General features: G+C 41.1%; 1 protein-coding gene across 2 annotated transcripts; it reads left to right on the top strand.

The window, feature by feature from the left end:
• The first annotated feature begins 19 nt into the window (after positions 1–19).
• On the top strand, positions 20–16,603 carry WSB1 (WD repeat and SOCS box containing 1). Of its 2 annotated transcripts, XM_047080756.1 has the most exons (9): positions 23–330; positions 6,373–6,541; positions 7,485–7,753; positions 8,895–9,026; positions 10,654–10,754; positions 13,000–13,172; positions 13,693–13,806; positions 15,052–15,159; positions 15,694–16,603. In XM_047080756.1, the coding sequence occupies exons 1-9, from the start codon at positions 291–293 to the stop codon at positions 15,851–15,853; spliced, it is 1,266 nt and encodes a 421-aa protein (XP_046936712.1). In that variant the 5' UTR covers positions 23–290; the 3' UTR covers positions 15,854–16,603. The 2 variants fall into 2 exon arrangements, with proteins under 2 accessions (XP_046936713.1, XP_046936712.1); XM_047080757.1 differs by lacking the exons at positions 13,000–13,172; positions 13,693–13,806; positions 15,052–15,159; positions 15,694–16,603 and adding an exon at positions 11,618–12,608 and having other exon boundaries at positions 20–330.
• Positions 16,604–27,153: the final 10,550 nt, after the last annotated feature.

The raw sequence follows: 27,153 nt of genomic DNA, 5'->3' as shown, positions 1-27,153 counted from the left end.
TGTCTCCAGTGTCTGGTTTGCAGTTGGCGGCGTCAGAGGAAGTGTCTTGGTCCGTAGGCTTGAGGCAGGGAGCGGGGTCTATTGTCTGTGTTTGACTCCGTAGTTTGGTCCGAAGCCTTCCGGAGCTTTCCCGGGGCAGTCGGCAGAGGCTGCCGCCACCGCCCCCGCCCCTCCCCTCCGTCCCCCGGTCCGGGAGGGACCGATCCCGCGTCACGCCCCTCAACGTTCGCGGATCCCTTCTCTGTCGTTGCGTCCGCATCGCGCCCCCGGAATCAGACGGTGCCCCATAGATGGCCAGCTTTCCCCCGAGGGTCAACGAGAAAGAGATCGGTGAGGAATGGGACGGGGGGGTGAGGGGTGCTGGTGAGCCCGCGGGGGTTGTGGAGAGGCAGGGAGTCCCTAGAGGAGGAACAGTCTCGGAGTCTGAGGGAAGTCGGGTGAGCCGGGGCCAAGCCCTGGAGCGAAGAGGAAGGAAGCGGCCCCGCTGGTGGGTGTCGCCAAGGGGTAAATGGGGTCAGCGTTGATGGCTCGGCGGGAGGCAGTGGGCAGAACTTAGGGTCCAGGGAAACCTGGGCGCCGAAGGCCCTAGTGACCGTGTGGCCGGGGGCGGCACCCACCCCTGGGGACCCAGTTTCCTCTAAGGAGGTCTCCGCACTGCCATCAACCTGTCTCTAGGCTGGACGACTGGGGCGTCGAGTGGATAGGATAGGCGAGTGCTGGGCGAGTCTCGGGGACTCGAAATTTACGACGGGAAAAGTAAACTTGTGTGTTCTGAGCTGTAATGGAAGGGGAGGGGTCCTCATGTGTATCAACCACTCTTAAAGGAGAAATGCGACCGAAGAGGTGCTATCAGCCTGGAAAAAGCAGTGTTTAAAAAAAAAAAAAAAATGGCCTGGCGTTAAGAAAGGCGGCGGGTTCAGGGGAGGAGACTCAATTATCTTTCCTACACTGAGGAGCAGGGAGGAGCTGAATGGTTGGGTGGAGTGAGCGAGGAAAAGCTGTTGGATGAAAGAGCAGCCTGCAAAGGCTGTCTCAAAACGGGGCTGGAGACCAGCCCTGCCGCACTGAAGTCTGCGCAGTAGACACTGAAGGTTGTGTGGCGGCTCGGTTCAAAGCACCTCACGTTTAAATTCTCTCTTGGGGCAAAGTAACTGGAACAACTAACGGGGGGAGTTGGTGCTGTGCATTGATTGATATGCCTAGTAAACACTGAACGTACCAGGTCACGTTATACGCCTTAAATATGTCCAGTTTTTATTTAAAAAACAAAAAAACAAAAACCGAACTGAACTTACAGTGTTAATGAAGTGAGAATTAGTGGGGCGCCTGGCTGGCTCAGTGGGTGGAGCATGTGACTTGATCTTGGGGTCATGAGTTGGAGCCCCCATGTTGGGTCTGTAGATTACTCAAAAAAAAAAAATAAGTAAAAAAAATTATAAAAAATAAAGTAGATGAAAATTGGGAGGTGGCTACTTAGCAGAGAGCCTTTGCATTTCTCCGTTCTTCGGCTAAATGGATGCCTTAAAATAGATAGAGGAGGTATTTCTAGAGAAAGGGAGAAGCTGAAATAGCCAAAAGGCCTCTCTGTCCTGTGTGTGGGTTGAATTTTTACATCTAGAGACTGCTATCTTAGAATTCTGGACTTTTGTTCTCTTAGAGATAAGGTCGAATGGCAGGTTAGGAGGGGACTTTAACTCTGGTTTTAATAACTATTTTAGATATACAGAGGAAACAAAATCCATGCCCCATTTTTATTTTAACTGTGCTTTAAGTCTATTAAGTAGGTCCTGAAGTGGAACAGAGAACTCAGAAGTTCTTATTCTTAGTCCAGTGGGCTGCACCCCCCCCCATAATATCACAGATTTATCTTTCATTTATCTGTGTTTTACTTGATCTTGATGAACTATATTGAAAACTTTCCAGTCCTCTCCTAAGGGATGGATAGAGCTTCTGAGCATACGTGCATAAGGTAGAAGAACCATCCACTAAGCAGCCTTTTCACTTAAAATTTTTGCATATTTAGTTAGGTCCCAGTGTTATTTCCTGGATATAATATAATATTACTAGCTAAGTGCCAAATATCTAAAAGAACTTTGGCCTTTTCTTAAGCTTTTTTTAAAAACCCAGTTTTTGTTTCTTTGTTTCTTTCTTTTGAAGTACCGTTTGGATACAGAGTTAAACACTCCTATCTCTATGTAGCTCTGTATCCATCAGTAAGGACTTAACTTTTCCCCTTTTTTCTTGGGTATTAATTATAGCTCTTTGGTTTCTCAAGTACTGAAAGAAGAGGCAAGATTCCTTGAGTGATTAAAGAAGTGTGATGTGACAGGGAGTGAGTGCCTGGAGCTACTGCCCTCTTTCACAAGGCACTACCACAGATCCTCCCTTTCTGGTTTTGAAATTGCAGGGAGGAATGTGAAGAAGGAGCTAAATCTGGTTCACTTGGTTCAGCAGTGACTCAGTGTGTTACTACTACTGTACAGATAATGTAGTCTTGTATTTTATGGCTGAATTCCCGGGACAGGCAGCTTTTCCCTTATATAAAGTCATTAAATCATGGATTTCTTAGGATACTAACATTAAACAGATGCAGATAATAAAGATTTAACCTAAAAACATTTTTTAAAGCACTTCATTACAACCTTGTGCTACTTGATAATATTTAAACCAGTGCTTGAATCATTTGATGCAAAGATCATTTAATATGCCTGTTAACAAGCAAGGAAACACCAAGGTAATTATTCATATAATACTCGTGACATTATGGCAGCTATTTATTTGGCAGTTTTAAAATAGTGACCCCAGGGGCGCCTGGGTAGCTCAGTCGGTTGAGCATCTGATTCTAGATTTCGGCTCAGGTCATGATCTCAGGATTGGTGGGATTGAATCCCCGCATTGGGCTTCTCCAGACAGTGCACAGCCTGCTTGGGATCCTCATTCTCCCCCTCTCTGTCTCTTGCTTGCGCGCATGCACATATTCACAAGCTCTCTAAATAAATAAACTTAAAAAAAAAAAATAGTGACCCCATTTCTTGAATTTCTGAATATTTAAGAATAAACTCACTTATTATTTCATGGTCTTTGTTATTTGAACCAGTTTTTTAGTTGTTAATTTCCAGCCTTTATACAAGAGGAGTTTTGTGCTTGTCAGCAAGGTAAAAGAAAAATAGAGTGATCTTAAAATATAGACAAAAAGAAATGAGTCTTTTGTGGGAAAGTTAGTCTTGCTTATGCTTGCCAAAGGAGTGGTGAGGTATAGTCTAATTAACCAGATGTTTTTGAAGTTGAATGCAAGGGCCAGTCCTCTATTGTTTGAGTTAACACGAGTATACTCATCGAATTTAGCCAGGGACTTTCTCTTTACGATAATGTGTGGATTTTTTGGTTGAATTTTTTTTTCCCCAGTTGAATTTTAAAACTTGTTTCTTGGGGCACTTGTGCGGCTTAGTCGGTCATGATCTCGCAGTTCATGCGTTCTGGCCCCATATTGGGTTCTGTGCTGACAGCTCAGAGCCTGGAGCCTGCTTTGGATTCTGTGTCTCCTTCTCTCTCTCTGCCCCTCCCCTGCTTGCACTCTGTCTCTCTCTCAAAAATAGAGAAAAAAAAATTTTAAATAAAAAAAGTAAATAAAATTTTCTTCCCTTATTTGTGAACTTTCATTTTTCCTCCTAAAATTTATGGATTTTTTTAAAGATAGGTATGATTAAACAGAAACCTAAGTTATAAAAAAGGATTTAGGTAGCAGTTGTAAATTCAGGGGCCAGGCACAATGAACTACTGTGGTGAGATGTCCAAGTATGACTGTGGGCTTGGAGGAATATAAGCAGCAGCAAGCCCTTTCAAAAATCACTTGTATGTTTCAAAAAAAAAAAAAAAGAAGAGAAAAGAAAAATCATTGTGCAGGCATATGAGGGTCACTGGTTTGTGGATTTTGTATTAAGAAAGTCATATAACTGCCTGTGAAATTAATGTCACCTTATGCTGTATTGATACAATCGAGGCAGGGGTAGATGGGGGTTCTGCTGCTTTGATTCAACCACACCTAAAGTATAGTGTTTAGTTCTGGGTGCCACTTTTATGAGGACCATAACTAACTGCAGTTTATCCAGAAAAGTGATGAAGGTAAAGGTGGGAAATGGACTTGAAACCATGTAATCTAAGGAATGATTGAAAGGCCTGTGGAGTTTAGCCTGGTGAAAAGATTTAGTTGCTGATGTCATGGCTGTCTTCAATATATGACTATCATGTGAGAGAGGATTAAACTTATTCTCTTAGGTCACAGTCAGGACTGAGTGGATGAGTAGCAAAGAGGAAGGTTTTTGAGTTATTAAAAGGGAAATTTTTGGTAATGTTGGCTGCACAAAAATAGAATAAGCCTTTTTAGGCATTCATATTTATGAATATCTTAGAAAATTTGGTCTCAGTTTTACTTTTTAAACCATAGTTCATGGGTAAATGTATCAAAGATTTGGGCAAGGAAGCATTGAAATCAGTAAGAATGGTAACTTCTACATATGCTTTCATATTCATTCAATAAATATTTACTGGTCACCTGTCATATACCAGGTGCTCCACTGGCTATTGGCAGAGCACACATTGAGACGTGAAGTGACACCTGAATGAATACATTTGAGGGGGTTGTATGTGTAAGTCTGCTCTAGCAATAAGTAGAAGTAGGGTTTTTTGTTTTGTTTTGTTTTGCTTTCTAAGTGTATTTATTTTGAGAGGAAGAGAGAGAATCCCAAGCAGGCTCTGTGCTATTGCTCCATCCCACAAACTGTGAGATCATGACCTGAGCTGAAATCAAGAGTTAGACACTCACCTTACTGGGCCACCCAGGCACCCCTTTATAAGAATATATGTAGTTTAGTTGCTGGGAAGTTTAAACCAAAAACATAAAAATACACTGTGTTGACCAGACAACCAATCACAAAATAGGGAAACAAAACTGGTAGTAATTTATACCTAAAAAGGGAGAGTAGCAAAATTTGAAATCAAGACCAATCCAAGAGAGCATTGGTGATACACTGATAAAGATTCTTTTCCTCAAATTGAGGAAATTCTGGCCAAATTTGTGTGCACACATGGACAGGAAGAGCTTGTTGATCATGCTTCTTGTTAAATGCAGAACAAAAATTCTCTGTGTACTCTGGTAATATGCCAGTTTTTGTTATGAATGCTAAATTGAAGTACTCTTAACTAAACTTAAAATATATGAAATTTGTCCTTGAAAACCAAAAGAATTAATTCCAATTTGGGGTCAGTTTGTGACCACTAGTAATATGCTTGAGGACCACTATTTGAGAATCACAAATGTAATGCATTTTCTTTCTTTCTTTCTTTCTTTCTTTCTTTCTTTCTTTCTTTCTTTCTTTCTTTCTTTCTTTCTTTCGGGCAAGCACAAGTTGGGGAGGAGGGAGAGAGAGGGGCACAGAATCTAAAGCAGGCTCCAGGCTCTGAGCTTTCCTCGCAGAGCCCAATGTGAGGCCCAAACTGATGAACTGTGAGATCATCACATGAGCTGAAGTCGTACGTCCAACCGACTGAGCCACCCAGGCGCCCCACGAATGTAAAGCATTTTAAAGCACTAGTTGGGAGGTTATACTAAACCTTTAAGTCCCTTCTAGTTCTGGAGGTTTTTTGTGTGATTTTTGTGATGTGGTCCTGAAAAAAAAGAATATTCACATTTAAATAGACCATTTAATAGAGCTTTCCTTTGAGTAATGATGTAATACTGTATTTTATAGTGGTTTGTGATTTTTGAAAGCTACAAACTTTTGGGTAAGTTTGTTTAGTCTGTTGCATTTTATTTTTATTTTTATTTGTTATTTTAGAAAGGAGCATGCCCAATAGCAGTGGAGAGGGACAGAGGGAGACAGAGACAGAGAACAGAATCCTAAGCAGGCTCCATGCTCAGTGTAGAGCCCAATGTGGGGCTCAATCCCACGACCTGAGCCGAAATCAAGAGTCAGATGCTCAACCAACTGAGCCACCCAGGCACCCCTAGTCTGTTGTATTTTAAATGTTAGCAATTTGCTGAAAACCTAAGGCAATGCAAAAGTCAGGACTTAGTAATTGTTAGCTCCGATATATTACATTATTATCACTTAACCAGTTTTTTTATTGAAGCTTTCTAAAAAAGCTTTTGGGTGAGGAAATGTTGGAAAATCATTTTATCAAAACTTGAAGGTAGTTGTTATCATTAACGCGTCTTCACACCAAGTCTTCACACCCTTCAGATGGTAGAAAGCAGAGCTCCTTATACCTTGTCTGCATAGAAGCTCCACGGAGTGGAGAGTCTCAAATTAATATGGAGGCAGTCTCCATTGTTGGTTATATGTGACATCCTATATATATGTTTTTTTCTTTTAGTGAGATCACGTACTATAGGTGAACTTTTAGCTCCAGCGGCTCCTTTTGACAAGAAATGTGGTCGTGAAAATTGGACTGTTGCTTTTGCTCCAGATGGTTCATACTTTGCTTGGTCACAAGGACATCGTACAGTAAAGCTTGTTCCGTGGTCCCAGTGCCTTAAGAACTTGTAAGACTCTTTCCTTTTTTGTATTTTGTATCTCTTGGTAGGATTTACTATTTTCTGTGTGTGGAGTAATAAAAAGATATTGATAACGTAAGTTTTTCCTTGGTAGACTATTATAAATGTGTCTTAATCATAAGCTGAATATATGTATTGGAAAATTTGTAGGAAGAATTATCTGACCTTATACAGTGTAGAATATGTGTATTAAAAAGCAGAATCATGGTTCCTTGGTAGTGTATACCTTGTGTTGTGCTAGGGCAGGTGACCTTTGCTATGTGACACTTTTCGGATTTCACAACATTTTATTAGATAACAGTGGTACATGTAATTGATCATGTAATTACTTCTTATGTACTTAAAATTCCTCTGCTTGGATTTATTTGAGTTTCAGTATTTTTGTTAAAAGTTTTTCTAAGATGTATCATATACTAAATTTAATCCCTCCCTGCTTTTTGTGTCTACTTGACCTTCATAGTTATATTCATTAGTGTCATAGTTACATATTGCTTTAGGTCTAGAAAGTATGGGAAACGACTGATTATTATGGGTTATTTTTAAGGTAATTTTCTGGTGTCAGTTTTATAATTATCAGGTTTTTGTTTTGTGTTTTGCTTGTTTATACTCGTTTTAGGTTAGCTAAAGGAAGTCCTAATAGACATAGTGGTTTTGAGGAAAATTTCGAAACAAATAAATTATAAATTGATTATTGTTGAATTTAGTCTTTTTTAGCAACTGAGAATTTCTTTTGATCTGATTTTATTTGGTCACACCCTTGTGACTAATAGCAGTTTTCCCCCTTCTCATCTATAGGAGTCTATTGTTATTCAGTGTCACTGTGACAAATAATGCTGAAGTTATTTTAGCAAACATTTATCATTATTTAGTATCTATAGAAGTTCAGAGTAAATAATAACTGGATTTCAGTCTGACCTTTTTTTCCCCTCAGTCTCTTGCATGGCACCAAGAATATCACCAATTCAAGCAGTTTGAGATTGTCAAGACAAAACAGTGATGGTGCTCAGAAAAATAAGCCTCGTGAACATATTATAGACTGTGGTGACATAGTCTGGAGTCTTGCTTTTGGATCTTCAGTTCCAGAAAAACAGAGTCGTTGTGTCAATATAGAATGGCATCGATTCAGATTTGGACAAGATCAGCTACTCCTTGCCACAGGATTAAACAATGGGCGTATCAAAATATGGGATGTATATACAGGTACAGAGCCATAGTTTTAAAAGCAAACCTGATTGTTTTTTGATGCAGGGCATCTCTAAGCACTAGAAGATGTGATTTGAGGATTTTAACTTACTGAAAAGCAAGTATTGATGCTATGAGTGTGTCTTTATAATTGGCCTGAATATCATCTTCAGCTCGTGGTTTTAATTTAAGAAAATAGAGTTCTCACTGCTTGATCACTCTTCAGAGAATATTACAGCAGAAAAGGGCATGTCTAAGGAACATTTAGTTAATTATCATTTATAAACTAGTAATTTAGTTTATGACTCAAATAGCAGGGTGTTTTCTTATATACTTTTTCAGTGATAGCTTGGAGGCTTTCAAGGCAAATCTGGTTTCAACAATCATTGTCTAACCTTTGGAAGGTTTTAGTGACATTTTATCTGAAGTTTAACTAGATAGGTTGAGAAGTTAAATTCTTTGGGCACTTAAAAGTGAACGTATTGTTAACTGACTAACACAGTTTCTGACTGGTAGTATGCACTCAAAAATTTGAAGGTTTTTTTAAATGAGCATTAAAACAATACGGTAGAACACAGCAAGTGATGCCAATATTGAGTGAGGATAATGAGTCAGTAAATTTGATTGGATTCTTGAAAAAAAAACTTAAGGAAAGCACATAGATTTTCATAGAAAACAAAACTCTTTCAAGTACATTTTTTCACTGATTGTCTTTGAAAATTTAGATGGTTATTTGATAACATTTATCTTCTGGGGAGCTTGACATTCTGTTAGTAATCCAAAGCCAAGGAAAAGAAAAAGGAAATTTTGACTTTATATTTAAAATCATACTATACAAAGATTAAAAATGATAATTAAGCTTTCCTGATAGTAAATTAACTTGTTTACACTTCAGGAATTCCCTTTAAACTTCCCTAAAAAATTTAGGCTTTGCTTTCCTGGAAATAATCCATTTTAAAACAGTACAAAAATAGAGACTCTTTAAAGGTGATAGTAAAAGTGCTAATAAGTCACCTTACACTTGATAAACTAAGGAGGTGCCAAGGATTTCTACTTTAGATTTTTTTTTTCTTTTTAATGGTGAAGAGCCCTATTTTAAAAAAATAGAAGCTGATAAAATTACTAACATTGTCTTTTTCCCCTTTTCCATTGCATTTAGGAAAACTCCTCCTTAACTTGGTAGATCATACTGAAGTGGTCAGAGATTTAACTTTTGCTCCAGATGGGAGCTTGATCCTTGTATCAGCTTCAAGAGACAAAACTCTGAGAGTGTGGGATCTGAAAGATGATGGTATGTCTTTTTTCCAGCCTGTGAAACATAATGAGTTTCTTGAGAGGTGGCGATCATCGAGGGCATTCGACTTTCAAAGTGGCATATGATCAAAGTTTCCTTTTCTCTAATCATTTGGTCCCTTTCTCTGTGTAGATCAAGCAAAACCATAAATGTAATCCAGAATAGGAGCCAGCAGTTACTCTGAACAACATATTATTCAGAAACTAACCACACAGATCTGTATCAATGATTTGAGGACACAATCTGGGTCAGTTTTAGGATTTTGTATGAACTGGTCTGTGTTGGTTTATTTCTTTCATCTTAGGGAAGGTTATTAACTTCCTTCATTTGCTTAGCAAAAATTTAAGTAGATTTTGAAGTTACAGATACATAATTTAGTAATCAAATCAAGTATAGATTAAAATATGATTTATACACTGGAATCTGTAATACCTAAATGCTAATAAGCATAATAGTAAGTTGGATAGGTTAAGTAACAAATTATCAAAAGTAAAAGACTTGCTCTCCAATATAATAAAAGGTATGTTAGTGTTAACTACTCAAGTTTTTCTGAAACTTTGTCAGTTGCAGTGCTTACAGAGTTGGAGAGTTCTATCTTATTTGAGAGGACCAGAGATGAGCATTTCTTCCCCCTTTTTAGCTGCTAATGAAAGAGATTACAGTTTTGGCTAACACCTTATACTTAAATAATATGTTTTAGGGCTCTACCAACCTCAAGCTGGAGGTCAAGGTCTTGCTCAGAGGTGTTGCAACTTAAATGTAGTAGGAGACAAAACCCTCAGGTTTGGAGACTCATTCCTGCTGATGGGTAATAACCATTGCCTGATAAAAATCATATGCTAATGTTACCAAACCATGACAGACCTCCTCTGCATTTCATCATTTGCTGACTGCTCAGCTGTTGAGAGATGAAGAGATTTCTCAACAGTTGTAACAGTAATTAAATTTTTATTTTGTTTTGCATATTAAATACTGCTTGCTTTCTCAATACATTTTCAGTGTGTGCATATGTTTTAAGAACATAGACTCAGTAAACTAACCGTAAGCTCAAGAGAGTAGGGACTTTGTCTTATTGACAGCTCTATCCTCAGTGGCTGACATACAGTAGGCATTCAGTAGGTATTTGTAAAATTAAGAGTTAAAATCTACGTAGACATAGTTGTGTGCTTTAGGTATAATGCACAGGGGCTTTGGAGCGGAATGTAGTTATCAAAAAGGAAGAAGGATGAAAGGTATTTTGAAGGTGTTTCTCAAGTCTCAGCCTTGAAATGTTGCAGTTCTTTCATTTGTAGAATAAGGGGCTTAGACTAAAAGAATTCTATCTTCGTAGATGAAGGGTCAGGAGACTTTTTCCTAAAGGGCCAGATGGTAAATATCTTGGGCTTGTGGACCATGCCATCTCTGCTGTAGTTCCGTCTGCTGTTGTAGTACAACATAAACAAATGGGCATGATTGTGTTCCAGTAGAACTTGACAAAGACAGGCAACTGGTGTAGTGTCCAACCCCTGTTACAGATAAATCACTGCCACTGTAGAAGCTTGCGATTCTGTGATTCTGCCATTTTTGAAATGCTGCTCTTTGGAAGTGAACTCTGGGGTTAACACCAGTATTTCTTTTTGTTCAGGAAACATGATGAAAGTATTGAGGGGCCATCAGAACTGGGTGTATAGCTGTGCATTCTCTCCTGACTCGTCTATGCTGTGTTCAGTGGGAGCCAGTAAAGCAGTATGTATCAAAGTTCTTGGACATTCATTGTGAATTGGATTATAATGTGTGCATAATCACTTTAAATCTAAGTAACCTATTAAGTCTGCTCGGTGTCATGAATATCTTAAATGTTTTATTTCATGATGGGGAAAATTTGCATGAGGGAAATTAAATATAGTTACTGACTGTGGAGTGAGAAATTGGATTGCTTTTAGTTAGAGATAATATTCGTAAAGTAAGGGATATGTCAAATTTATTTTTTTCTAAGATCTAGGAAAGTTTATGCGATATAGAAGAGATCTAGTCCAAATGTTAAGACATTCCCGCTAATTATTTTCTTCTCTGTTGTTCTATTTTTTTGTCCAGTTTGCCGTTTAAAAAGTTTTGAGTCCCAGCTGGTCCTGGACATTTAACTGAAAAGAAGTAACTTAAAAATCTAATAATAAAAATAGCACTCGTATATGTCTAGAGTGAATTATAGATGAATTGACATGTCTATCTTGCATAGCATACCTGTAGACAGATTAAGTATGAAATGACTTGAGAGGGTTATGCTTATTGATGAACTCTCTTTTAGTTGTCTACCAGCTCTGACTTAGTATAGTGCAGGAGATCTTATTTAGCTTCAGATGTTTATGAAAATTGTTGAAGTCCAAATACATGTGATATTCACAATACACTGAGTTAATGGGGGGTGGGAGGCTGGTTATAAATGCATTTTATTTAGCCAAGAAGTATGTTAAAATGATAGTTGCAAATGTTGGAAGTTTAGAAAAAAAGTATTCAGTTCTTTAAAAATCATAAGAAGAACAAAGCTAGATATTGACATTGCTATTTTAGGCTGTGTGTTTTCCATATGCTTCTTGCTTTCCCTGTCACAGGTGGTGGCAGCAATATTGGTGTGATTGAGGTTATGCTGGCACCACTCGCACACAGGCGCACAATGGTGTTAGCTGGGCAGAAAGAGTGGCATCTCTGGCTACCGGGCTGGGGGCGACCTTTACCGTAGGATGAAGTAACCTTGCATTCGGCTGCAAGGTGTACTGTACGTACACAGGTGCTGGTCGATGTCCACTTTCTGCTTTTCTTTCTTTCTTTTTTTCTTTTTTAAAGTAATTTCCCCCGCAGTGAAACCCACTGACTCCTCCAAGTAAATTGATCTTCCGGTTTCAAGGAATTGGGAGTCTGACATGTGAAACCAATTTAATGTAATGTCATTGGCGTTCAGATGGTTTCTCTGTGCTATTTTTTTGGAATTCTTTGCGATGTTAGAGGTACCTTAAGTCTTTGATCCAACTTAAAATTCGTATTTATTTTTCTCTGGAAGTAATGTATTGTGTCTGTGCAGAAAAAAAAGTAGCAAAAAGGATTGCTTTACTCCAAGAGGAGAGATTGTCTTACTAGGATCGTTCTAAACCTCCAAGCTCGCATTTAATGTAACTAGACTGAAGTAAACGTTCGAATCCTATTCAGAACTATTCTGCACAGTCTAAGTTCTGGTCTTATACAATTGAAAAGTATATGTAAACTTGTACTAAAGTAATTGAAATGTTTTATAGTTTAAATGTCTAATGATTGTGGTCGGTTTGGGAAAAATAAGATTGGCAAATCTTGATTCACAGACATGTTGTTAATTGTAATATTTTCATAAATTAGTTTTTTCATTTCATAATGTGGTTTAACATCCTTGTTGTTTGCCAAAGAAATTTCATTTGGCTGTGAAAATTCTCTTTGCTTGCAGTATCTGTTTCTCTTCCTAGGCTCACGTTGGTGACCCAAGCCTATTGTAAACAAGTGATTATCTCAAAGGGAGATGCCAATGGAGTAACAATTTGTTAACATTACATTTTCTGTCTGTATATTTTTTAAAAATTTGGTAGTTTCTGGAAAAAAAAAGAAGGGGGTTTGTAGTACTTAACCCTATTTACTTCTGTATATTTTAGTTAATTAGTTTTTGGAATAAATGGATTTCAGTATAACTTTGTGGTTAAGGTTAAATTGCATTGCCTTTTTTACGTTTAGGCTTATTTTTAAATTAACATTTAACAGAAACATTTGAAATAGAATTTGCATGTCTACTTTAATTAACTTAAAGACTGATTTTAATCTGACTATGACACTGAGCATATTCTTTTAATTATTCATAATTTATAATGTTTAATTTAATGTAATGTTAATTAAGCGTAGCAGTTGTAGTTTAAGTTGTGCCATTTTGTCCTCTGTGTGTCCGAAGGAAGCTATAACATTTGCCTTTTTATTGCAGGTTTTCCTTTGGAATATGGATAAATATACCATGATACGGAAACTAGAAGGACATCACCATGATGTTGTAGCTTGTGACTTTTCTCCTGATGGAGCATTGCTGGCTACTGCATCTTATGATACTCGAGTATATATCTGGGATCCACATACTGGAGACATTCTGATGGAATTTGGGTGGGTGCAGCATGCATCAATTGTAGTCTGTAATTCATCTCTGGCTGTCCGTATAGCTTTTAAGAAGTTACGTGAATGATTGGAATCACTAACATGTTGAACCTAAAATTGCATTTTGCCATAATTTTTTAAGTTGCAGTATTATTTAAGTCCTTGAATAATGCAAAGCTGTAGATACAAATTCTAAAAATAAATTTGGCTGTCTTGATACAGATCGTGTTATTGTCATGTAACAGCATATGACTCTGTAGAAGTGGTAATTAGAGTTTCACGTCAGGGAAAATAATTGAAACTGAAGTTGGAGTTAATCTTAGTGATTTAAACCGCATTATAAAAAGGAAATTAGCAATTCTTTTAAGGTTTCTTTCATTTAATATGAATCTATCAGCTCTCCCCAGGCTCCTCAGTTGTGTTCGTTGAGGCCACTTTAAACATTCAAAGACAGATGTACTCTGTACCTGGATAGTTTTGCTTCTTGAAGTGACCCTCATTTCCACTGAATACATGTATTTGACCTCAGGCACCTGTTTCCCCCGCCTACTCCAATATTTGCTGGAGGAGCAAATGACCGATGGGTACGATCTGTGTCTTTTAGTCATGATGGACTGCATGTTGCAAGCCTTGCTGATGATAAGTAAGTGTGTGAATTACAATTTGACCTATTTATTATTGTCTTTTAAAGATTTCCTTTTATCTTTCTACTTAATGAAAACATTTTCAAAGCTTAAAAGAAAAAAAAAAGCCTTTCTGCAGTGTGGGTTTTAATGTCTCTTTCTCTAAACAAGACTTGGGGAGATGTTGTCTGTCTTAAAGAACATTGGCCTGAACTCAGGTCTTGATCTCTCAGTTGATGAGATCAAGCCCCACGTCAGGCTCTGTGCTGGCAGCATAGAGCCTGTTTGGGATTCTGTCTGTCTCTCTCTCTGTCTTTCTCCATCCCCCCCTTCTCTCTCTCTCTCTCTCTCTCTCTCTCTCTCTCTCTCTCTCAAAATAAATAAATAAAACATTAAAAAAGAAAAAAAGAATATTGGCCTGAAGCGTATCCAGGTTCACTAAAGGTAATGCACGCCTTCCCTGTGCGCCTTGTTTGTTAACCAGTGTAAGCAAACTGGGGAGATTTTTAATGACCCCACAGAGATTTTTTTTCAGTAATACCTTGTAAAGGTTGAAGCAGAAGGACGTTTTCAAAGTGGAATAAATGGTAAAAATGGTCATTTGTGTCCACTGCAGTTGAGGCTACAAGATGAGATGGCACACGAGCGAGATGCACTGCTGATTGGTACAAAGCAGAAACTAGATACAGCCATTCCATTTTCTCATGCTTTTATCATGCAGTGTGCAAGGATGCAGCAGTAAGCAGTTTCAGAAATTCAGAAAGTGACTCATTATCATCTTTCCAGAACATTAGCAAATGTACAGGGAGAGTTTTTTGGGTTTTTTTTTTTTTTTTTTTTGGCCAGCAGTCACTTTTTCTGTTTGTTCAGGTTTTGAATGTCCGGTCTCTGCTGTTTGTAGACACACTCTACCTATGTGAAAAGGCTTTTTTTAATGCCTTGGAAAGAGAGTATAACAGATCAGGTATTAATTGAGTGTAAAGAGAAAGATTCCGGTTGTGACCATTTTCGATCTGAATACCGGGAAGGAGAGGTAGCCATGCATTATAGTCTCTTAAGTGTCAGTTGGTCCAAATTACCAATTGGTATAGGCTAGAAAATATTTGATAAAACAAGTTACAGTAATTGCTTGCTGCAGTGATGTGATATGTGCATGTTGTGTGTATTTTGTGACTTGGAACAGAGTGCCATTTTTATCTGAATTATAGAAGTTGGTTTTACTTTAAATTTCCTGTTACTCACTGTACAATTTATTTCCTTTCTAGAATGGTGAGGTTCTGGAGAATTGATGAAGATTATCCAGTTCAAGTTGCACCTTTGAGCAATGGTCTTTGCTGTGCCTTTTCTACTGATGGCAGTGTTTTAGCTGCTGGGTAAATAGAATTTTCTCTTCTCTTTAAGAGGCAATTTAAGGTGGCTTTTGGTCAAAGCAGCCAGTATTTTATTGTCATTAAATCTTCCAGAAGGGCTCTTTGTACTACTGTTACTTTGTCATAGAGGATCGTTGGTTAGGTCTTCTTAATTAGGTTTTAACATGGGGGCACCTGGGTGGCTCAGTCTGTTAAGTGTCTGACTTCAGCTCAGGTCATGATCTCATGGTTCGTGAGTTCGAGCCTGCTTCAGGTTCCATGTTTCCCTTTCTTTCTGCCCCTACCCTGCTTGCATTCATTCTCTCTCTCTCTCTCTCTCTCTCTCTCTCTCTCTCTCTCTCTCTCTCTCCCTCTCTCTCTCTCTCTCTCTCTCTCTGTCAAAAATAAACAAAAACATCAAATTTTTTTTAAGTTAGGTTTTAATGTGTAGCTTATGACTCTCATACACAGCTTTGAATGATAGTTGTTGGAGTTGTAGGATGTTTAAATACATGTACATGTGTGACTGAGCTAATGATTTCTTTTGTTTCTGTTTAGGACACATGATGGAAGTGTGTATTTTTGGGCCACTCCAAGGCAAGTCCCTAGCCTTCAACATTTATGTCGTATGTCAATCAGGAGAGTGATGCCCACCCAAGAAGTCCAGGAGCTGCCAGTTCCTTCCAAAGTGTTGGAGTTTCTCTCCTACCACATTTAGAGGGCTCTGTCTTCCTGGTGCTAGGGACTGACCGAGCACACGTGACACAAACCTCAAGCTTGACTGACTTCAAGTATCTGTTTTTCAAGGTTTAGAAGATTTATTTAATTTGATACATTCTTGTAGTGCATTTTGGTCATTTGATCATATTAAAATATTATTTATAGACTATAGGAGAAGTATTTCCAAACATATCAAATGTAAATTTTTTTTAAAGTTTAACTGTGAAAACATATACATACATGTATATATTTAGATATAAGCTGCTATGTGTTGAATGGACCCTTTGCTTTTTTAACTTTTAGTTCCAACATGTATATATTGCTTCAGTAGATCCACAATGTATATCTTAGCTGTAAAGTGGAAGGATTTTTTTTTTTTTTTTTTAAATTCTGGGCCACTGAGTTAGATGGTAAATATTGGCTGAAGAAAGCTGAATTTCCTCATTAAAAAATGCAAATTTGGTTGGGGGGTGGAGGTCAGACCTCCGACCTACAAGTAAAACCCCTAGGGAAACGATTTTGTTTTCCTTAGGAACGTTATCCAAGAGGTAGAATTTGAATGTGACATAGCCAGGGTTATAACTAGGAAAACGATGTGTGTGTCCTGTCGTGGCCCCGCCCCCATAACTATTGTTGTGGGCCTTAACTTTGGAAAGCAGCTTGCTACTTTAACCCCGTGGTGTAAAGTATTATAAATTTTAGTCCATTTGAAAAGTCCATCTACTGTATTATTACTAAATATTTTGTTGTTTATACTAAGGGACAATTTTAAGACCGTGGTATTGCTTTTTTGTTTGTTTTTTGTTTGTTTTTTTTTTTACATGTATCATATGTTTCTGCAGGGGGTGATATTGGTGATTTGCCAAAGAGAAGCAATACAGTATATCTGCTTTTGCCTTCTGTTATTTATCGTACCTGCAGATATTAAGAATGTATGCATTATGTAAAATGCTTGATTATATATTTTTGAGTTTTTTTAAATTAAAGACTTGTTAAAAAAAACCACTCTCACAAATGTTTCTTCTGTGTGTGGGAAGGTTCAGTGCTTTTGTCTGTCTCCGTCGGGAGACTGATGAGGCACCACAGCAAATGAAGCAAGGAGGCTGATGAATAAATAGTACAGGTACCACCCCTGTGCCAGTTCATGCCTCGTGGACGCAGCAGCTTTTATGTTGATGTGTTCTGGGAGAACTGCTGTGATTATTAATGCTTTCTTTAAAAGCACAGAAAGGGGCGCCTGGGTGGCGCAGTCGGTTAAGCGTCCGACTTCAGCCAGGTCACGATCTCGCGGTCCGTGAGTTCGAGCCCCGCGTCGGGCTCTGGGCTGACGGCTCAGAGCCTGGAGCCTGTTTCCGTTTCTGTGTCTCCCTCTCTCTCTGCCCCTCCCCCGTTCATGCTCTGTCTCTCTCTGTCCCAAAAATAAATAAACTTTGAAAAAAAAAAAAAAAAAATAAAAGCACAGAAAAGCTTGGGGCGCCCAGCTGGCTCAGTGGGTGGAGCGGGAGACTCGATCTCTCAGGGTCATGAGTTCAAACCCCACTTTGGGGGTAGAGAGTACATAACGTGCGTACATACAATTTAAAAAATAATATAGAAAAGCTGTAGAACAAGGGAAAATCACTATTGAGCAAAAGAAAACTATAGTCTTTTAGGGGGAACCAACAGCCTCATAGTAAGTCTATCTCGTTAAAGTAGCCAAAGGAAAGTCTAGTGACGTGGGCCTTTTGAGGAGGTGAAATAAGCAAAACTTTTATTAGCCACGTGTGCTCTCGAAGACTTGTTTGCACCGAGAAATTATTTGAAAGTTCTTCCAGTTGGCTCTGTGAAGGGTGGAAGTTATAAATTTGAAAGCCAGTTGAAAATGTGCCCAAGTTGCTTCTTGAGAATCACCTATCTTATAAAAAGTAGCGCAGAAGCATCTTATCTTTAAACCTGTTGTGATTTTTTACTTCAGAATGTGTCTGCTTTATAATTTGAAAATGATAAGATACCATTACTTATTCTTCACAACATTAAATGACTTGCTCTCCAACCAACGTATGTGATCAAGTAAAAATCGCATTTTTGGAAGATGCATTCTCTGAGAAGGCCGGATTGCTTACTACCTCTTCATGTGAAAATCACAGCGCCAGGGTGAATGGAAGATTGCGGAATATAAGTCAAGTAGAAACAGACTTAAATTTTCCATTTATCTGTGGAGACTGAGATAATAGGATGATACTGCTTCAGACTGAGTGACCCAAGGAAGGTAGGGAAGATGTGGTTGGGTCGGATTCTAGCGATGCTATTTTATCGGAATGATGCTGCTTTCTCCCATTTGCCAGAAGCGTGCCATTCGGAGAACTGGCAAGAGATCATTTATGTTCAGATGTGGTTTCCTATCTTGGTGCCCACAGGGGTGCCTCGCAGTTAGCAGCCATGCTATCTTTTCACAATTTCACATGATTTAAAGCGACGCTTGAAGACCTGTAACTTGATCTTAGGTCTGCAAATCTTGACTTTATGATGCTTGATGTCCTCTGCCTACTTGTGACAAAGTAAAGTTGGATTCAGCTGGTTTGTACTGCCCTCAAGGGCAACAAGACAGCATTACGGCAGGAGCATGCTTCTGGGTTGAGGCAGTGGCCGATGGGTACAGAGGACTTGGCTCTCAGCCAGCCAGCACAGGGATGAGAAAGAGACTAAGAAGCCAAATATCTCCTCTCAAGCCAAAAACCGGAGAGTGAATCCAGCCATCAGATTCATCAGAATGAAGGTTTGCGGGTGATAAAATTCTGACCAGGTTCTGGCCTAACAATGCATTTTAACTATAGAATGTATAGATTATAATATACAAGTAATATCTACAATAGAGTTAAATATAGTTAATTGTATGTCAGTTTCAAAATCAGGTAAAGCATCCATTTGGAGTATACCGGTTTTATTGTTTTTAAATCCCCTTGGAAGAGCTGTCAGCAATAAAGTGCAACCTGGAGAAATGGTCATCATAACTGTAGCTTCTGTTTATGATAAGATGTTTAGAAGTGAAGATTTGTAGGCAATTTCATCCTGTGCTTGGCTCTGTAAAGCTTGCTTTTAGCCAAAAGCAAAAAGCTGGCTTGAGCAGGGTGTAAATTTATTTATATTACAGGTAGCTGGGTAGCTTTGTGTGATTGTGATTTGGCATTTTTGTGGGTTTAATAGTTGAGTCGGAGAAAAAGATTGAGGGATTGAGGAAAGAAGGTCAATTTTAATTCCACTTTTACCAACTCTGGCATTATTCTCCCTATTAGAGCCTACAGCTCTGATGACGCTTGTGGTTTCTCTTTTAGAGATGATCGAAAGCTAGGAACTTTCTTTACCTGTACTACCATGGGAAGTCGTTCTTCTGTTCTGAAAATAAACTCTAGACTTTGGCTAGGAAAACATGTAACACAGTGATGACCAAGGACTGTCCTCTGAAGACAGGTGAAGTGGTGACTCCAGTAAATTGTTTTGTGTAGATCTTCCAATTGATTAATAATGGAATGTTCTTACAGAAAAATAAGGATGAATATTAAAAGATAGCTGAGAAAGAGATAATGCTATGAAATACAGCAAGGAGTGAGGCTACTATAAAATGGAAACCATAAAGGCCTAAGTTTGCACTCAGCTTTGGGGCGCCTGGCTGGCTCAGTTCAGAAGAGCATGTGACTTTTGATCTCGAGGTCATGAGGTTGAGCCACATTGGGTGTAGAGATTACTTAAAAATATGTAGAATGTTAAAAAATAAAAACATGTTTGCACTCAGCCTAATTGGCTCAAATGCAAAATGGGAAGTTCACCCAGTAAGTCATGTGATGCACTGGGTCTGTCTTATACCATCATTCAATGCTTTATTCTTGAAGAAAGCACAGTTAAAGCTTTCTATAGGACCAGCAGGAATACTTCCTAAATGCTTTTTTTTTTTTTTAAGTTTATTTATTTATTTTGAGAGAGACGGTGTGAGCAGGGGCAGAGATAGAGAGAGGGAGAATCCCAAGCAGGCTCCATGCTGCAAGTGCAGAGCCTGACATGGGCTCAATCCCACAAACCGTGAGATCATCACCTGAGCTGAAACCAAGAGTTGGACACTTAACCAACTGAGCCACCCAGGCCCCCCACTTCCTTCATACTTCTTAAACAGATGGAAACTGCCAGAGCACACAGGTATCCATTTCCTTGTATTCCCTGACGTCTAAGGCCACTAAGACAATTTGGCAGAAATTCTAGGTTTCAGGCTTGAATGATACCAGTTGAGCTTAGAAGAGGAAGCAAACACCCTTGTGGGCCTGTGCTCCAAGCACCCGCAGCCCCACATCAGGGTGTCTCTACCATCACCTGCTTTGGGACATGAGCCTGTTTCACTGGTTTTACTGAATTTCATGACATTCCGATTCTTGCAGATATTTGAGTCTCTGACCCTTACATCGATGGCCTCTTTTTGGTGGTCACAGATATGCTGCCCCAGCACAAAGTGGTCTTGCCCCTTTCTCTTTCTCAAATCATCAGTCTTAATTTCTACACCACTTCCTTGGCCTATGCCCTGTTGCCTGTCACTGCTCCTTAGGTGTTGCCGCCTCCTTAAGAAGGCAAATGCCTCCCCCTGAGGGGGTCCTGTAGCCTCGGGGCTCTGCCCCTGGCTGGCCTGTGGGTCACAGTGACAGCTCTTTGGAACCATGGAGAGATGAAAGACTAGCCCTTGGGTCGCAGGCATGGAAGTACCCCTGTGTTGGGGAATTTGGATGAGAGGCCCAGAGCCAACTGACCCAGTTTGTGCGACGTGGAGAGAGCACCTCCTTCAGAATGTCTGAGCCATGCTGCTCAGCACCTGGCAAAGACCCAGCCTTCCAGGCTTGGCCCCATCTGGCCCATCAGGAGGGTGTTCATGTAGCAGATTGGCCTGGTTTCTCACCTCAGGGCCTGTTGCCCGGAGGACTTTGCAGAAGTGTTGACTGAGGCTGCAGTAGTCCCAAGGTTGATTGCAGACCCTGCCACTTAACAGCTTGTAACTTTTGGAGCTTCGAGATCTATCTATATAAATGCTGTAATAATGCCTCCCCTACACAAGTAGTGTTTATTTTGTATCTATCTGTACAGTGTCAGGTACCCAGTAGGCATTCAGCATTTGTTACTACCATTCCTTGAGCATTGGCCAAGTGCTCAATGCTATTCCTGGTACTTTCCGGCAACTCAAGTATTATTACAGAGCTGTGGAGGTTCAGAGAGACCGACTTACTGGTCAAGGCCATACAACTAAGAAATGACATCCAGGATTTGAATTCTATTTCCTCTGTCTCCAGGGCCGTGGATGAGCACTCTTCTTTAGGCAAGGCATTCGGTCAACATAGACACCTATGCTAGTCCCTGCCTGTGCCTCCAAGCCCTGGGGTCAGCATGCTGTCAGGCCTAACTTTTCCCCAACACGCCCCGCTTTTCCCTGAATCACAGAAGACGTGAACTTACAAGGAACGACTCCAAATTTCATTTGGAGATGGAAACCTACACAGACCAGGAAATGACTGCTGAGCTCTGCCCTTTGCGTGCTGCCTGGGGAAATTACACTGGACGTTGGTCAAGTTTTTTCTTCCGCGCCGCTCTCCTTAGGAACTTATCTCAAACGAATCACTTTTATTACCCACGTGAACAATCGAACGCACAGGCCGAAACAGGAAGCAGCAGAGCAGTCACTGGAGATGACAAGGTCAGCTGACCCGACAGCCACTGGCTTGGGAGATCAACACCAGGTCTGGTTACCAGGTGCCAAACCTAGAGGAAGCTTGAACCTCTTGCACCAGCTGAGCACCAGGGTTAGACTCACTTGCCTGGAGCCGACCCAACAGGAACAGCCACGAGAGTGGCTCTGCGCCAGGTGGGAGACTTCTCCAGGTCAACCGATACAGATGCCATCAAAGGAGCAGGGGCAGTTCATAGGCAGGAAGGGGCCAAGTCAGAAATAAAGGACCAGAACATCCCTAACATACTCCTGGATTAAAAGCTAACACTCTTATCCCTCCACATTTGAACAACTCTGAAATTAGCATGTACTTTAGAATCAACACTGTCTTTCAATTTTTTTTAAGTGGTACACGCTCATGGTACAGATTATAAGCAGTGACATCTATAATTAAGAGTTCAATGGGATGTTATTGATCACGTCAAGAGTAGAAGACATTAGGGGCGCCTGGGTGGCTCAGTCGGTTAAGCGTCTGACTTCAGCTCAGGTCATGATCTCACGGTTTGTGAGTTCGAGCCCCGCATCAGGCTCTGTGCTGACAGCTCAGAGCCTGGAGCCTGTTTCAGATTCTGTGTCTCCCTCTCTCTGCCCCTCCCCCACTCAGGCTTTGTCTCTGTCTCTGAAAAATGAATAAACCTTAAAAAAAAAAAAAAAAAGAGTAGAAGACATTGGCAACAGACGAATGGGGTGTAAGGTAAGAGGACACAGGTGAAAGGGTCTAACAGTTGTGAGCCCTTCCTGAAAAACGGTTTGACAGTAAAAATCCAGCCAATGAAAATCTATTCCAATGGAAAAATGGCTAACATTTACAGACACTGTGATGTAGCCACTGTCCTAAGTGTTTAAGCTGTATAATCCTCACAACAACCCTAGGAAGCAAGTATTGTTATCCCCATTTTATAGATGAGGAAACTGAGGCATAGAGGGCTTAACTAACTTGCCAAAAAGCCACCTGATAGTAAAGGATGGAGTCAGGATTCAGGCCAGCAAAACAGTTGCTCAGCCTGCATTTGAGCAGAGTTCGACTTGGAGCTTCCTGGCTGGCAGAGCAAAGTAGGATCTAGAAGTAAATACATGCCTGGGGCGCCCGGCTGGTTCTGTCGGTAGAGTGTGCAACTCTTGATCTCAGAGTTGTGAGTCTGAGCCCTATGTTGATGTAGAGATTACTTAAATAAAATCTTAGGGCCGCCTGGGTGGCTCAGTCAGTTAAGTGTCCAACTTCGACTTAGGTCTTGATCTCACAGTTCGTGAGTTTGAGCCCCGTGTCGGGCTCTGTGCTGACAGCTCGGAGCCTGGAGCCTGCTCGGATTCTGTGTCTCCCTCTCTCTGCCCTTCGCCCACTTGCACTGTGTCTCTCTCTCTCAAAAATAAACATCAAATAAATAAAATCTTAGAAATAATTAAAAGTAAACACATGCTTAATAAATACAAATCTCCACATCTATTTTTAAAGTAATGTCTTCATGATTTTATTGTTTTTAAAGATAAATGCTCATGGCTTTCTAAAGTCAAGCCATATGGAAAAGTACAAAAAACTGCATACTATTCCTTCTCCCAGAAACAACATAGGCGATCCCATCTCTGATATCTTACTTTGCAAATGAAAGGGAGGGAAAGAGAGAGAGGTAGAGTGCCTCTCTGGAGCTCTTCTGGGTCACTCTAGCTTGTTTTCTAGGCACTAAATAAATACTGAGAGGCCAAAGACACATCCTCAGACAAGGCCAAGGCAGAGTCCAGTTACACACTTGTAAGGCCGTTAGCTTCAGAGTCGAGAAATCCTTGGTTTAAAATCTTTGCTCTACTTAGGCACCTGGCTGGCTCAGTTGGTGGAGTGTGTGACTTTTGATCTCAGAGTCATGAGCTCAAGCCCCATGTTGGGTGTAGAGATTATTTAAATAAATGAAACTTTAAATAACATAAAAGATTTACTCTGCTTTGTAGCTGTGTGATCTTGAACAAGTCCCTTTCACCTCCAGAAACTCCTCTTCCTCACCTGTGAAGTTAGACATCATCCTAGTATGTAAGGCCTAGGGTTATCAGGATTAAATGAGATCAAGCCAGGGCACCTGGGTGGCTCAAGCAGTTAAGCGTCCGATTCTTGATCTTGGCTCAGGTCATGATCTCATGAACCGTGGGATCGATAACCACGTGGGGTTGTGCGCTGAAAGCGTGGAGCCTGTTTGGGGATCCTCTCTCTCCGCCCCTCCCCTGTTCATGCCATCTCAAAATGAATGAATGAATGAGAGATCAAACCCCAGAAGCACTTAGCATAAGGCCTAGCCTAAAGTAGGGAGCTGTTAGTACTCTGCCTAAGGGGAGCACATCTCTATAGCAACAGGGGTGTTTATCATTATCCCCTACCCCAAACAAATTTGAGGCAAACCAGAGAAAAACGTTTTAGTGTATCGGCCATTGTTTCAGTGTTTAATTTCTGAAATAGATGCCAAAGGCCTTAAAAACAGACACACCCCCTCTCAGCCTCCTGTGAGCAGGCAGATGATCAGGGAAGGATGAATAGGGAGGCGGAGAACTGGATGGAACTGAGCCCCGCTTCCTGCCCCCAAAATGCAAGCCTTGCAGCGCAGGGTCCTTCCACCGGAGGGGAAGGCACAGAGGCTGCAGCCCAGGGTGGGCAGAGGTTTTTGCCGGAACCAGTACGAGGGCCACCTCCCTGACCTGGGCTGTGTCCAGGCATTGTGTCAGAGGACACTGTTTAGCTGTCCCTTGGGTGTGCACCCATCAGGACGCATAACCAGCCTCTCAGGCCTGCCCACCTCTGCCCAGGCAGTGGCCAGCCTACCCTGGCTTCCTTGGCATCCGGGGCCTCCCTCTACTCCAGCACTTGTCATTCATGCACTCATTCATTCATTCATGCCTGCCTTTGTGCATTCGTTCTGTTAGCTAGGATGCAAGGGGGAGTTATTCCAATCAGTAGGGTCATTCATGCACTCATTCATTCATTCATGCCTGCCTTTGTGCATTCGTTCTGTTAGCTAGGATGCAAGGGGGAGTTATTCCAATCAGGAGGGCTGAAAGCTATCCGTAGAAGGGAGCTATCAGTAGAAGGGTCACAAGCAGGGAAGGAATGTGTGCTGTTTTGCAGAACAGGGTTAGTTTTGCTTTTCGGCTACATGACAGCTCAGAAAGAACATACTAGAGAGGGCAAGGTAAGAGACAGGGAGAACAGAGAGGAGCGATTACATCATTCATATCTTCTCCACTTTGCTGCATAGTATTAGTTACCTTTTTTTTTTTTTTAAATATTTATTGAAGCAGTCTCTACACCTAATGTGGGGCTAAAACTCACGACCCAGAGATCAGGAGTCACACGTGCCCTTAGGTACCATTCATAATCGCCCCATGGTATTTCAGAAGGTTTTGGTTTGTTCGGTGATAATAACAGCTGATATTTCTACACACTTCTGCTTCACATAGTTTACCTTTTTATGCTTATAATAATCCCATGCGCTTGGTCCCGCTCTAGTCAGCATCCTCGTTTTACTGGAAGAAACTGAGGCACAGGGAGGTGATACAACTTTTAAGGCCACACAGCTTAGTGGCAGAGATGGGCCTTGAATCAGGCAGGCTGGCTCTCTGACCACCACACCACCCTGCATCTCTTGGCCCCCTGGTTTGCAAACATTTAGCCTACTCTGGGCGGCAGCCTCTGGCAGCCCATAGGCCCAAGGAAAGAGCCCTGGATCCAAGGGGCTTTCCATCTAGTGAACAAGCTCTCGCTGGTTAGACATTTAAATAAGGTTGCTCCCTCTTTTCTCCTATTAAAAATAGCTCCCCAAGGGCACCTGGGTGGCTCAGTCGCTTAAGCGTCCAACTCTTGATTTTGGCTCAGGTCACGATCTCACGGTTCATGGGATGGAGCCCCGCGTAGGACTCTGCACTGAGAGTGTGGAACCTGCTTGGGATTCTCTGTCTCCCTCTCTCTCTCTGCCCCTCCCCGGCTTCCTCTCTCTCTCTCAAAATAAATAAATAAAAACATTAAAAAAAGAAAGAAAAAAAAGGTCCCGGAAGGAGGAAGCTTTTGTAATGCCAAAGATGGGTTAGTGGGTCAAAGGTTACACCTTGTAGCTCTTGTGCACTTGGCCTGATTGCTTTCCTGAAGTGTAGAGTCCATCTAAACCACAGTCAGCGGCACATGCAGGTGTAACAAGATCCCCACAGCCTCGTCAGCACTGGGTATTATCTTACCAAAAACGATTTGGCACTTGATGGGAGCAACCAAAGGCAGAAGAAAAAGAAAATAAGTTTCCTTGTAACTTACAGCCCACTGACAAGTCCTTAAGAGACACAGAGACGTGGAGTGACGTCCCTCCAGGAACTCTCCTGCCTCGATGATGACACTTTGCTAGGGGCAAAAGAAAATCTTAGCTTAACATCATCGTGACCCCCCCGGGAGCCTGTAAATCTATTTTAACATATAAAAATTCCTTTGGAAACTTCCTTTCTCTCTCCCCCCGCAAAGATATATGTTGACAATCATCCTCCAAGCTTATGGCCCCTGATGTACATCTGAAGGGTCTCATGACCGAGTTTTTACTAAACAGTAATAAACGACCTTTTCCTAACAGCAGCTAGCCCCTTCAAGGTCCTGGAAACCTTGCTTCCAAAATACCTTAGAGACTTCCGCTATTTCTTAACCCCCTCCCAACTTGAAGATATATGATCAGTCACTTTTCACAACCCCAGTCAGTGCAGCTCTTTTTTTTTTTTAATTTTTTTTTAACGTTTATTCATTTTTTGAGAGAGTGTGAGTGGGGGAGGGGCTTAACTCACAGAAGTCACATGCTTAACTGACTGGGCCACCCAGGCGCCCCCAGTGCAGCTCTTTCTGCCCATGGGTCCTGTCCCCATGCTTTAAGAAAACCCCCTCTCTCTCTGCTCCAAAGACATCTCAAGAATTCTTTCTTGGCCATTGGCTCCGAACCCCAACACTCCGAACCACATCAGCACATAGCTTGTAAAAGAGGCAGTTGCTGCTGCTGTGGGTTCCCATCTCCAAACTAGTCCCTGAATGAAGGAAAAGCTCGTGAAAGGTGGATGACTTATTAGGGTATGGAAAGGACAGAGGATTCGTGCAGGCCTGTGAAGCAGGCCAGGGTCCCGGGGTTTCAGCATTTCGACTGGGCTGGTTACAGTCTTTCTGCTGCCTAATATAAAACTGTTTCCTTGAGGGGTGCCTGGGTGGCTCAGTCGGTTGAATGTCAGACTTCGGCTCAGGTCATGATCTCACTCATGGCTTGTGGGTTCGAGCCCTGCGTCCGGCTCTGTGCTGACAGCTCAGAGCCTGGAGTCTGCTTCGGATTCTGTGTCTCCGTCTCTCTCTCTCCCCCTCCCCTGCTCATGCTCTGTCTCTGTCTCTCAAAAATAAAAAAAAATTTTTTTTAATGTTTCCTTGAAGGAAAGAAGGTAGACTGGGCACCCCCAGTGCCTGGCTCAGAGCTGTGTGTGTAGACAGGTGCCATGAAACTCCACTGCTCGACTGGCCCACACCACTCACCAGACACCCCCAGAGTGGACCCCAGACCCCACATTAAGACAAGCAGACA

The sequence above is a fragment of the Lynx rufus genome, unplaced genomic scaffold (assembly GCF_022079265.1).
Source record: "Lynx rufus isolate CCGP_SWC_20201006 ecotype Redwood Valley unplaced genomic scaffold, mLynRuf1.p SCAF_18, whole genome shotgun sequence".
NCBI classification, from domain to species: Eukaryota; Metazoa; Chordata; class Mammalia; order Carnivora; family Felidae; genus Lynx; species Lynx rufus.
This window is presented reverse-complemented; position numbering and strand designations above follow the sequence as displayed.